The 13,388-nt window shown below is 35.9% G+C and overlaps 2 protein-coding genes across 2 annotated transcripts; both read left to right on the top strand.

Annotated features, from left to right (window-relative positions):
* Nucleotides 1–1,051: 1,051 nt before the first annotated feature.
* LOC9321918 lies at nt 1,052–4,277 on the top strand. The gene is made up of 9 exons (XM_002885806.2): nt 1,052–1,303; nt 1,390–1,580; nt 2,217–2,398; nt 2,496–2,780; nt 2,860–2,918; nt 3,022–3,058; nt 3,140–3,211; nt 3,292–3,616; nt 3,716–4,277. The coding sequence occupies exons 1-9, from the start codon at nt 1,207–1,209 to the stop codon at nt 4,088–4,090; spliced, it is 1,623 nt and encodes a 540-aa protein (XP_002885852.1). The 5' UTR covers nt 1,052–1,206; the 3' UTR covers nt 4,091–4,277.
* Nucleotides 4,278–11,282: 7,005 nt separating this feature from the next.
* Nucleotides 11,283–12,316, top strand: LOC9319844. Its single transcript, XM_002885804.2, has one exon. It carries the CDS (start codon nt 11,628–11,630, stop codon nt 12,252–12,254), a length of 627 nt encoding a protein of 208 aa, XP_002885850.1. The 5' UTR covers nt 11,283–11,627; the 3' UTR covers nt 12,255–12,316.
* The last annotated feature ends 1,072 nt before the right edge of the window (nt 12,317–13,388 follow it).

Below are 13,388 nucleotides of genomic sequence, written 5' to 3'. Positions count from 1 at the left end.
TGTCAAGTCTATCGATCAGATTTTGACACATGTAAAATAAAAATTATAAAAATATGTGATGATTTAATTTAAGATTTATATTATTTATATTAATTTCCTTTCCAATTGGAATTATGTAATAGAAATTGTTTTTCAAGTTCACAATTTTTTAAAAAGTGAAAGTAATAAGACTTATAGTTAGCTTAATGTCTTCATTGAGACATTTTGTAGGCGGTGGTGGTAAAGATCATACTTTCAGAGAAAAATATGATTGGGTGTAAATATACATTTTTAGTAATAACATAGATCTGATACGTTTGTAAATAGATGTAATAAGATGATTATTTAACCAATAGTTTGCGTGTAAAATATTTTTTGAAGAAGTTGTAGAACTATATTTTAAGGAGATTGCGAGACTACATTTTTGAAATTTGGAAATAAATATAATGATGAATATTTGACAAAAAGTTTTGGTGATTGATAATTTAAATTATTTGTAATAAGTGTTGCAATAAATTTAAAATATAGAAATGTAAATCACTATATAAAAAAACAAATATATAATTAACTTATTTGATGACTAAAAAATATCTATTTACTTTCTAAAGATAGTTTCTACTTATAAATTTTTTTGAATATATATTGTTTTGTTAAATTTAATTTTATATAAAAAATTAAAATCCGCACATCGTGCGGGTCTTTATCTAGTATATATATATATATATGTTTTATAAAATCATGTTATACAGTTTAATAAAGTATTGAAGTCGTTTAAAAAAAAAATCATGTTATGTTTCGTAATTTAATCATACAAGAGAATATAATTAATCACAACCAAAATATTCTACTTCTGCTTTTTTTTTCCAAATATATATTCGACGCTATACAAAAGATTAATTTTAATTACCAAAAGAATTGAATTAAAGCTGGAATATTTTTTTTGTAAAAAGAATTGAATAACTTTACTAATGCACACAGCACATTAAAAACTATTTTCGAAATATTGAAAGAAAAAATAAATTAACTTAATTTTCATTTGGATATTAAATCAATTATGAAAACGCCGAGGATTCGACGAAGGCAACAGAACCGCGTCAAGCGATGCCTCTCAAATCAATCGTGTTCTTAACGTGAGCCCATTATTTCTCAAACACGATCGAGAATAACCATCACAACAACAACAACAACAAAAAAAAAAACAGAGAGTAAAAAAAAAAACCAGACATTATGTTGTGTTCCAGATCTCAAAGAGTGTTTATACTTGTGTCTTTGTGTTTACTCTCTTCGTTTCTTTTGGTCGTCACTGGAACAACTTCGAATACTGGTAAGACCGACACATATTTTAAAAAGTTGTTTCTCCATTTTTATAAAAATTAATGATTTTTCAATTTGGGTTTTGATTGATTTCAGGGGTTGGTAACGAAGAAGTAGGAGGTGTAGAAGAATGGAGAACAAGTGTAATAGAAAGAGTAATTGCAGAGGAAAGTGGAGAAAACTCATCTCTGATTTTGGCTGCAAAGAGAACCAAAAGAAAAGATCCTAATGATAATTTCAAATTCTACACTGGTGGATGGAATATAAGCAATTCCCATTATTTGACTGTGAGTCTTTATTTCTGTGGTCCAAAAATGTTTTTTTTGTTGTGTGAAATCTCTCTCCTTCCAAGTTGGATATGCTTCATTTGACTTGGGTTCTTCTTAGATTTTCTGAATTTTGATTAAAGTTTTGATCTTTACTATTAAGAATTCAGGCTAAGTGGAGTTTGATTGTTTTAACTTTTGAGGTGTAATTGTGCTCATGATGAAATAATCAATGGAAAAGGATTCACAACTAGATTGGGGCTTGGTTTATTTGACTTGGGTTCTTCTTAGATTCCTAAATTTTGATTAAAGTTTTGATCTTTACCATCAAAAGTTTGACTAAGTGGAGTTTGACTGTTTTAACTTTTAAGGTGTAGTTATGCTCATGATGAATTAATCAATGGATTAGGATTCACAACTAGTTGTGGCTTGGTTTACTTGAATTGGGTTCTTCTTAGATTCCTAAATTTTTGTTAAAGTTTTGATCTTTACCATCAACAGTCTGACTAAGTGGAATTTGACTGTTTTAACTTTTATTGAATCAGTTTTGTGCTTATATGGATAATTTTTCATCTTTATTATGAGTCTGAAGGTTATTGTGAAATGCTATGAACTTTTGACCTAAACAATCTCTCCCATTCTTTGCTTCTGGTGCAGTCTGTTGGTTATACAGCGGTGCCTTTCATTATAATAGCAGTAGTCTGGTTTGTGTTCTTTGGGCTATCCTTGTCTCTGATTTGCCTTTGTTATTGCTGCTGTGCCCGTCAACCTTACGGCTATTCCCGGGTTGCTTATGCTCTATCCCTTATCCTCCTCATATCGTTCACAATTGCAGCAATGTAATTGCCACTCTTTCTTTTACTGTATCTTCTATTGTCATCCTTGTTTCTTGCGGGATATTTATGTGACTGCGGTATCTTGTGTTTGATATTCCAGTATAGGATGTATTTTCCTTTACACGGGTCAAGGAAAATTTCATGCTAGCACAACGGATACTTTGGAATATGTGGTGAGTCAAGCAAATCTCACGTCAGAAAACCTCAGGAATGTGTCAGATTATCTCAATGCAGCTAAGAAAGTGGATGTGCAATCCAGCATTCTGCCACAGGATGTTCTCTCGAGCATCGACAACATACAGGGAAAGATTAACTCGTCCGCCACAACTCTTTCCGTGAAAACAATGGAGAACCAAGACAAGATTCAAAATGTCTTGGACAGCATGTAAAATTTCGGTACCATATCGTTATCTTTCATCTGTTTTCACCTTCTTGCTTATTATTTTTGTCTCTAATTGTTGCAGGAGACTTGCGCTCGTCATCATCGCTGCTGTGATGCTTTTCCTTGCATTTATTGGATTTCGTAAGTCGTCTAGTTATATGCATAAGCAAATTCTTAGGGATTATCATTGATTATATCTTGCAGAACTTAACTTGCCAATTATTCTCATTGTGATTTCATACAGTTCTCTCTATCTTTGGACTGCAGTGCCTTGTATATACGTAAGTGAACTCATTCTTATGTTCTGTTTTATATTGGTTCCACTCTATGCTGAAAAGTTTGTTGTGATTATCAATTTGTAGGTTGGTGATCCTTGGTTGGATTCTCGTCACGGTTACCTTCGTCTTGTGTGGTGGATTTCTGCTTCTACACAAGTGAGTTCCGTTCTCTCGCTACTATTTGTCTAGTCAATGTATTGAAAGCTTTCTCAAAAGAATTTCTTCTACTTTGTCAGCGTTGTAGGGGATACGTGTGTTGCGATGGACCAGTGGGTCCAAAACCCAACAGCCCACACGGCTCTAGATGATATTCTACCATGTGTAGATAATGCAACCGCGAGAGAAACATTGGATCGGACTAAGCTTGTGACATACAAGTTGGTCAATCTTCTTGACAATGCCATTAGCAACATGACCAACAGGAACTTCCCGCCTCAACTCCGCCCTCTTTATTACAACCAGTCAGGTCCACTAATGCCCCTGCTCTGTAACCCCTTCAATGCTGATCTCTCTGACCACCAGTGCCAGCCTGGTGAGGTTCATCTGAACAATGCAACAGAGGTAAACTGAGGATTCAATAATAAAATTTCTGAATTCAGAATCACAACTAGAAGTTGAAATCAAAAGAATCAAGAATAAACCCAATTTGTTTTTATGCAGGTGTGGAAGAACTTCACTTGCCAAATCGTAACACCGGGAACATGCAGCACACAGGGACGGTTGACACCAAAGCTTTACAGCCAGATGGCTGCAGCAGTTAATGTAAGCTATGGACTGTACAAGTACGGTCCGTTCTTGGCAGACCTGCAAGGGTGTGACTTTGTGAGGTCTACATTCACTGATATAGAGAGGGATCATTGTCCGGGACTGAAGAGATACACACAGTGGATCTATGTGGGTCTTGTGGTAGTGTCTGCTTCTGTAATGTCATCTTTGGTGTTTTGGGTTATATATGCGCGGGAGAGGAGGCACCGAGTTTACACAAAAGACTACAATGCTATGCACTCTGAAGATCCACGAAGCAAGGGCCAGTGAGATATTATGTTCCTTTGGAGGTTTACCATGTACATTATGTTTGGGAATTTGGTTGTTTTCTGTGTAGTGAATGATGGGAAGAATCTTTGATTGTTTTTACATGTTGAGAAGTACTTTGAAATGAGATGTGTATTACTTTGTGGAACTACAAGATTCTTAATATTTTGTGGGACTTTGACATTTACTATATCGGTTTACTCACAAATTCTATTGATAATGTTTGTTATTCTCCTCTCCAACCAACGCTACACCGACGACATGATGTAACGTTGTTGGGTACAGAAGCAGATGTTGAATATAGTAGAATCAATTATTTTCCCTTGACATTTGAAAAAAAATGTAGGTCTTTAGTTATGCTATTTTTTTTTAATCACGGATTAATTCTTTATATATAAAAGTATGTCATCTAATCGATAGATAATTCTCTATTACTAGAGATTTACGAACATGTCATTTATGTAAGTGATGCAGCGTGATATTTAGAAATATTCCAAATATCTATTGTTATTATCTTTTAATTAATTGTTATTATTATTCTAGAATATTTTATAGATTTTAGGCTTTCTTTATGTTTTATTATAAATAAGCCGCTAATGCCTTCTTTTGTAGACAGTTAATTGATTAATAAAATTAAGAGCTTTTAGCTTCTAAGAGAAGAGTATTCTCTAATCCTTGTTTTCGGTAGATCTCGAGAGATCTCAACGATTATAAGAAGACGTAGGATTCGGTATTCGCGGAGAATCAACGAATTCCTCACGTTTTCTCGTTTTTGGTATTCTGAGGAATCAACAGATCCGAGAAACCCTAGTTATCCGGTATTCCGAGGAATTAACGGATCTCTAGTTTTATCCTTAAAGCTTCCGCTACTTCAGTTGGTATCAGAGCTGCGTCTCTTTGATTTCTCAATCGAAGAACGATTCTGGTGATCATGTTGAGTGGTAACTTTTATCCTTTTGTAGAAGAAAGTTTGTTTGAAGATGGTTACAGGGAAATCTACGGTGATCCTATCTATGATATCTATGAAGATGATGTCTTGGTTATTGATCATGTAGATTTTGTGTTCAACAATGGTGCGTTCGAGAAAATCTGTGCAGAATTCGTGCAAGCTGAAATCTGTGCAGGATTAAAGAATGATCAGATATGTGCACAATTCGTGCATAATCATAGATGTGCAAAATTCGTGCATAATCATAGATGTGCAAAATTCGTGCATAATCATAGCTGTGCAAAAATCGGGCGTGATAAGATCAATGCGAAAATCGTGCAGAAAGTGATTGGTGCAAATTTTGGGTATGATCTGTTTCATGAAGATTTTTGGAAAAAAAGATTTCGTGCAAATTTCGGGTCAGATCCAGTTCGTGCAAAAATCGGGCAGAATCAAAAGATGGAGATAAAGCTGAATTTTCGAAGATTTTCTATGCTGAAAACCCTGTTGAAGATTCGAGGGCGAATCTTTCTTGGCCGGGGGGAGCTGATGCAGCGCAGAAACAAGATTCGAGGACGAATCTTTTCTTGGCCGGCGAGACCTGATGCAGCGTGATATTTGGAAATATTCCAAATATCTATTGTTATTATCTTTTAATTAATTATTATTATTATTCTAGAATATTCTATAGATTTTAGGGTTTCCTTATGTTTTATTATAAAGAAGCCGCTAATGCCTCCTTTTGTAGACAGTTAATTGATTAATAAAATTAAGAGCTTTTAGCTTCTCAGAGAAGAGTATTCTCTAATCCTTGTTTTCGGTAGATCTCGAGAGATCTCAACGATTATAAGAAGACGTAGGATTCGGTATTCGCGGAGAATCAACGAATTCCTCACATTCTCTCGTTTTTGGTATTCTGAGGAATCAACAGATCCGAGAAACCCTAGTTATCCGGTATTCCGAGGAATCAACGGATCTCTAGTTTTATCCTTAAAGCTTCCGCTACTTCAGTAAACCTCCATGGCGGATCTAAACAAATATTTTAGATGGAAATATTTTTATTCTTCCAATATTATTTAGAGAATTTTACTCTGTGGGACACAATTTTCAAACTCATTTTCCCTCTAGAGCAGTTTAGGGGTAGTGGACAGTTTTTTAAGTTTTTTTACCAAAAACCCCTGAAACTGACATTAACCATAGTTACATATCTATGGTTATCTATTAAAAATATTAATTTTTACAGTCCTAGAAAACGTATCCCGTAACCATGACCTAGAAAACTCTATTCCGGCGAGTAAAAGAAACGGCGGTGAAAAATCTTCACTTCTCCACTTCCGTAAACAAACTTCAGGTCCTGTAAATTCTAAAATTCAGCTCCAGTTCGTCAAGAGTATCCGATAATTCTAAACCCAGTTCGTCGACCGTGACATAAATTGAAACTCAATTCCGTCGAGAAAAGAACGGCGGTCATCTTCTCCGTTTCTCCACTTCTCCATTTCTCAAAAGTATCAATGACAGGTAATCGATATCTTATTTTCTTTGATCTCACTTTATATTCTATAGTTTCATCAATACTTGTCAACTTATTTGCAGGTGCGGCGGAAGAAGCGGCAATTGCCTGGGATTTGAGACTCCCTCCAAGGCTTTTTGCCACTGACCGTTACCCCGACGCTCGTCTGAATATTTACTCCAAACCCGATATACTCACAGTCATATGTGATGTTCTTGAAGGTACCAAAGAAATGGAAACCATATTGGACTCGTGTTTTGGTTCTCTATTTAGTTTAAGGGTAAGTGAATGCCCAATTTCTTGCAAATTAGTTCATGCTCTGTTATGTAGACAACTGCTATCAAAACAAAAATACGAAATGTGGACGGTTTTTGGTGGACAGCCATTAAGATTCTCTTTAGTTGAGTTTGGTTCTGTAACTGGGTTGCCTTGTGGTGAATTCCCCGAGGAGTATGATCCAGATTTCTTCCCTAAACGTGTGAATGGGGTGAACGATTACTGGGATGTGTTGATTGGTAAAGATAAGAATGCTACATTAGCTGATGTATCCGTTAAGTTCCAGGCATTGAAAGGGATTGAAGACCCTTTGAAACTGCCACTAGCTGTTCTGCTTATTGTTGATGGAGTCCTTATAGCCAATAATCAGACTCATCGGCCAACATATAAGTATGTGAATATGTTGGAAAACATTGACTCCTTCCTTTCTTTCCCATGGGGGAGAGAATCTTTCTTGAAGACTATACAGGTAATGAGGCCTGGAAGAAACAAACCGTCAATGGCAGAATCGAAGAGAAAAAGGTCACGCGCAGCGTCCAAGATTCAAGATCCCATCCAACTCTTTACAAATCAGATGCAACAGCAAACTATAGCTATCTATGGCTTTCCTTTGGGCCTGCAACTTCTTGCTTATAGGAACATATCTGGTCTACTTGACAAGATTCCTGGTTCTTCAGATGATATAACCTTCTTGGAATGGCATTCAATTGGTATTCCCAAAAACAATCTTTCCCTAAATGAAGTTCATCTCCTTGAACGTGATCCTGATGTAAGTTATTTTAAACATTTATATAGTTTTTAACTTTCATGTGTTCTCATTATTGTTTTTGTCTGTTCAGTTGGTTGTTACTCCTCTGCTTTTTGTTGACCACAACGAAGAAGGATGGGGAGATTGGGATGATGAAGTGAGAGACAAGAATGTGCTGTATTTGATTGAGCAGATAAGGAAATGTCATGAATTCACCAAAAAAGAGTGGCTTGGTGGCTATGCTGATCTACAGCTCATTTCTGTCAATGAAAAGGAACCTGTTGTTGAACACAAGAAACATATAGTCAATAGGAAAAGGAAACATACACCAACTCCTTCTTCAAAGGGAACTCAATCAAAATCGAAAGTCGTTACTTCAAGGCGAGGCAGGAAGCGTAAGTTTGATTTGGTTGATGATGATGAGGCAGATGATATAAAACTGTGGGTGAATTCGTAGTTGGATGCTGTAAGACATGAATTTGCGGAGAGTGTTAAGAAGTTAAGAGCTCAGAATGTGAATCTTCTGAAAAAGATTAAGGCCCTGAGATCTCTGAAGATGCCAAAATTTCAATATCACAAATTCTCTCGCTCTAGACAGTCAACTTGTCCTCCATCCAGAAAAGTACATAAAGCAGCTAAACACCCCATTCTGTCTGAATCTCCTGTGAAGGCTGCTGTAGATTCTCAAAACATCCGAACTCCCCCTTCAAGTCCATTAACTTCAATGCATGAGGAAGACAATGCAGTGTCAGGAGAACCTGCTATGCTTGTTGATGATATGACATGGCGTCGAATAACTTCTCAACAGGTCAATTCTTGTTGATGGTGTCAGGACAACCTGCTACTCTTGTTGCTTCCAAACATCGCATTTGACTTACTTTTCCTAACGTATTACACTTATCACATTTTTATCATACAGGCAGGGAATTCCGGGAATACTAACATGGATTCAGTTACTTCCCCTCAGAACTATCTGGTAATGGGATTTTAGAATCTTTTACTCTATTGTTTCCTAAATGGATCATGTCTTCTTAGATTATTAATCTTTTCAGAAAGAATCTCCATCAAAGTATTTATCTGCTGATAGCACAGAGGCTCCACAGTCTGATCAATCCTGAGTCTAAACTTAGAGACGAGGTAAGATTTTTAGAATATTTGTCTGTACATAAAAATATTTAACTATTTTTATACCTAGCCTCTGCCTTCTCCTCAACTTGCTGCTGTTTATGATACTGCAAAGAAACCCTCTTCTATTGATGGATCTGAGGTTCTTTTCCACTAAGGGGTTTATCAATCGTTTGAGTTTCCCATAAATGTATTTTACTCATCTGGTTAATCTTTTACCACTTTCAATCTGATCCAGGAGATCAACATTGGAGACTTGGCCTTCGCGCATAACGTTGACACATTGGTTCAATCAATTTGCAAGTCTATAAGTCCTACTATTGCTGCTGCAGATGTGGATTCCCTACCATCACAAGAAGAGTTTCTTGCTGTTGATGATTCAAAGGTAACCTTTTACCATACTCCAATTTTTAAGATTTGTTTCAAACATCATTCCATAAATTCCAATACTAAACCAATTTAATGACGATTCAGATAATCCCTCAAGATGATCAACCTGATGCAAACATTTCTGATGATATTGTATCAAATTCTGATAAACTTCAAAACTCTGAGGTATTTTAAACGAGGCTGTCCACGTGAATAGTTGTATTTTTTATGGTTTGTCAATTAAGTCGATACTTAACTTTGTAACTTCCTTTGCTCCAGTTACATTAATTTATAAATTCTAAACCTTACAAAATAATTAACATCACTCTATAAAAGCAAATGTTAAACAATTTAATTACGTTGCAGATAACCCCCCAAGATGATCTACCCGATGGAATCAAGTCTGATGGTATTGAAACAAATTTTGTTTTGGTAAAACACTCGGAGGTAATTTTAATCTACGATGTCCACATGGCTAACTGTTATTTTAATTATTCCTTGTTCATCCGATCCGTATCCATGTGGATACCTGGTTTTAATAATCTTCTAACAACCTGTCACCAGATTGAAACCACCTCTATCTATCCTCCCAAAATTGACCCTCCTGTTCTCCAAGACTCTCTCAACTTCTCCATTCAAGGCCCAGTTTCTCCAGTGACCAAGGTATTTTTATCTTGTATTTTCACATAAAACTTTATGCCCATTTTGTTTATCTTACCACTTGTTTCTTCATCATGTAGATGGCCGCAGATACTCAACAAGAAAAAGATGATGATATTGAAAATGATGATGATGAGGTATAATACCCTGGTGATCGTTTGACTGTAGTTTTAATTTATGGTTTTCTCATTATATTTTCTTATAAAATCTCAGGATTCTGCTGTCAAAAGTGGAGATGTTGTTGATGTCAGTGATTCATCTCCTGCAAGAGAACGGAAGCCAACTACTTTGTCAAACAAAGAGGCCAAACTTGTTGAGTTGGTTCTAAATCTTCCCAGAAACTCACCTACAAAACAGTATGACCTGTTACCTCGTTTGGACAAAACATTTTTCAAAGTGTTCATGGACATCCTTCGAAAGGCACCACATACGTAATGACATTCCTTTTCCTTTTACTTTGGTTTCCTTTTCCACTATCTAACATTATGTTCTAATTTCAGGCAACACCTAACACGCTGTGATATTGTGATAACCAACAAATTCCTAGTCCAGCTTGCCCAGCTAACATTATGTTCTAATTTCAGGCAACCAACCATGGTAAGACATGTCCCATACTTAATTACATTTTATTTCCCCAATGTTTAATATGGTTATTCCACTTGCGCATTTCTATCATTTTGCAGCACATGGAGGTTCTAGGAACTTTCCTAGATGAAAGGCACATATTGACACTCTCTCAAGAACGCGCTGTAATTATCAAACCGTGGCTAGGCAACTACCTACAAGGGAAGTACCCTTCTTTCCTAGCTGTAAAACAAAAGTTGCGCGTTCAATGAAATCAACAGTTCAAGCGGGCTATTCCTGGATCTCCATCAGAATGGTTTGAAGAAATAGATCTTATCTTCATGCCAATGATTTGGAAAAACAAGCATTGGGTAGGACTGGCAATCAACTTAGGCACATGGTGTGTCGACATACTTGATCCAAACTACCCTCTAAACGATGATGACAAAGTCAATGAGTACATGGCACCTATTGTGATCCAACTCCCGTATATAATTAACAAATTTTGCAAGCCACGTCTGTCTCAGGTACATGGCTTGGATCCTTTCCGTTGGACAAGAATGAAAGAGATCTATGTCAACAAGAGGAGTGGGGACTGTGGACCTGTGTCAATGAAGTTCATTGAAATATATGTCAATGGTGGAGATGCAGAGAAAATGGCTCTTATAACAAATGAAATTGTTGATGATTTCAGGGGTCAATATGCTATAGATCTGTTTCAAGAACTTGTGGCACCTCTTTACAAATAGGTAGCTCAACTACTAATCTATTTAATTTGTTGTAGACATTGTTGCTTCTTATCTCCTTTCCTTTTCCTTTCAAACTTATTTCTCGGCTAGCTCTATTTGTTTGATGTAAAATGTACATTATCATCTACTATTAATCTAGCTCCCCTATCTTTTTTATGTTATATTTTCTTATATATTATTACAATATATGGCATGTGGATTTGTTTACATGGACACATTCCATTTCAGTAATATTCCACATGGGTGAACAAGAGTAAAACCACATACTGCTCAATTGATGTTAAATCACCTTATGTTTCCTAAACCCTAAATTTATCTGCAGAACTATGGACTGGGGAATTTTTGTCTTAGTTTTACACTTTGTCGTCTGATTTACTTGTGTGGATAGTACATAATGGATTAATCATTTAATATGCTGTCCACAATGAACAACTTATTAAAACGCTGCCGTTTTAAATTTGGGAAATATCCTTATAAATCTAGGGTCTCCGACTTCATCTCCTTAATCGCTTTCTGTTGGCAAATATCAGTTCTTTCAGTAAGTGCTTCAAATTAAACCCAAATCTCCAAAAATCTATATTTAAAGGATTGTTCTGTGTTTTTTTTTCTAAATGTCTTCTTACATTCTTTTACCTTTGGTTACAGACATAGTTCGTCGGATTGGTATTTCTGGTTTTCGTCATCTCGGTCCATTCATCGCGGCTGGCCCTGAATGGTCAGCCATCGTATTTTCTGCTGAAGTATTAAAGGAGGTTTGTCTTGATGAGTTTGTTTTTGTCGCCTCTTTATGCATTGAAGGCTCACCGTACCGCCCATTTTTGCTTAGATGTCTACATTCTAACAACAACACTGCCAAATACATTGAAGGGTTACGACTAGCTGCACTTGTTGGCCCTTCTGTTCAATCTCTTGATATGCTTGGTGAAGCTGCGATTCACAACATACATTCCTATTTTGCTTTTGGCATTTTCTATGCTTTATGCGGAAATCCTTGTGAAGGAAGTATGATACTCAAAAAGTATTTGGAGAAGTTTTCAACTTTCCAAGAAGCTGTTAATTGCGCTGACCAGGTGATGGCTCAGATATCAGACATGGGTCCAACAGGAAAGCATCTTTACCGAGGGTACAGGGGCTTAAACGTTATACCAGATTGTGGTTTAGTCCATTATGGGGCTTTGGATGTTTGCCCATCTTGCTTTGTTCTATTTTATGTCTTTCAAATCCATGACTTGTGTTAGCTTTTGTTCCTATGGATAATCCTTTGTTTCATGATCTATTTTATATCTTAATGTGCCTTTTAAAATGACTGTTTTTACTAGGCCTGGGCAAAAAACCCGGACCCGATACCCGAACCGATACCCGAACCGAAAAAACCGGGTTGGAACGGGTTAGGGTATTAGAAAATTACCTCATTGGGTAGAGTATTGGTTTACCCGTGGGTATCGGTTTGGGTCGGGTATTACCCGTTACCCATTTCGGGTACCCATAAACCCGAAACAATAAACATATATTTATATATATATATATATATATATATATATATATATATATATAGATAATTAGATATACTCTTATATGTATATACCCTAGATTTTAATTTTTAAGTTTCGTCGCTTGAGTTTCCTTCTCCCCTACTGCCCTAGTATCTCGGCTTCCTTGATTAAAATCTCTTCTTGAGTCACATTATCAAAATTCAAAACTGGAAACCCTCGTTGCTACACTCTCAGCGACCTTACCGTCACCGAATATTCAGATCAACTCAACACCAACAGCTCTATCGCGAAATCATTCAGAGGTTAGTTCTTGGGTTCTTGCAATTGTAATTCTGGGTCTCGAGTTTTTCTTTTGCAATTCTAGTGCCGATTTTATTTTGCAATTGATAGTTGTAGCAATAGATCTGTCGTGAAATGGTTTCGAATTTTCGATTTTAGTTCTTGTTGATTGCAGCTTTTATTCCGTATCATTCTAGTTCTTGTTGTTAAAGGCTAGATGATTCTTGTTCCGATTTAATTTAGTCAATGTCATGAAAGATAGTAAGATACAGTCAAATGTTTGTGCTTTTTGAAAGATTCATCGATGTCTTTGTGTAGATGTTTAAGTCTTGAATTTTTCTGGTGTCTTTGTCTCTTTGTTTCTCTCTTCTCAATGAAATGTCTGAACTCTGAATCTTTAGACTATGATAGCTTTTCTTATTACATGCCATAAGCTATGATAGTTTTTCTTATTGCAAGACATAAGCTTTCATGTTCTGTAAAAAAACCTATGTAAATCATATAAATTTGATATTATGCAATAAAAAATGTTTCAGAATACATGTAATTTATGAAGAATGCAGCTAGTATTTTTAATTTTTATCTGATGTGAGTCAATTT

Source organism: Arabidopsis lyrata (genome assembly GCF_000004255.2).
Source record: "Arabidopsis lyrata subsp. lyrata unplaced genomic scaffold ARALYscaffold_3, whole genome shotgun sequence".
In the NCBI taxonomy this organism is placed as follows: domain Eukaryota; kingdom Viridiplantae; phylum Streptophyta; class Magnoliopsida; order Brassicales; family Brassicaceae; genus Arabidopsis; species Arabidopsis lyrata.
Note: the sequence above shows the minus strand (reverse complement) of the source record. Positions and strands in the feature narration are given on the sequence as shown.

What these genes read in the sequence shown, in the direction of transcription:
- LOC9321918 (XM_002885806.2), top strand. Translation starts at nt 1,207, where the DNA reads ATGTTGTGTTCCAGATCTCAAAGAGTGTTTATACTTGTGTCTTTGTGT. An exon ending in CCTTGCATTTATTGGATTTC is followed by an intron (nt 2,919 to 3,021) that starts GTAAGTCGTCTA and finishes GATTTCATACAG; the next exon opens with TTCTCTCTATCTTTGGACTG. An exon ending in ATCTGAACAATGCAACAGAG is followed by an intron (nt 3,617 to 3,715) that starts GTAAACTGAGGA and finishes GTTTTTATGCAG; the next exon opens with GTGTGGAAGAACTTCACTTG.
- LOC9319844 (XM_002885804.2), top strand. Translation starts at nt 11,628, where the DNA reads ATGTCTTCTTACATTCTTTTACCTTTGGTTACAGACATAGTTCGTCGG.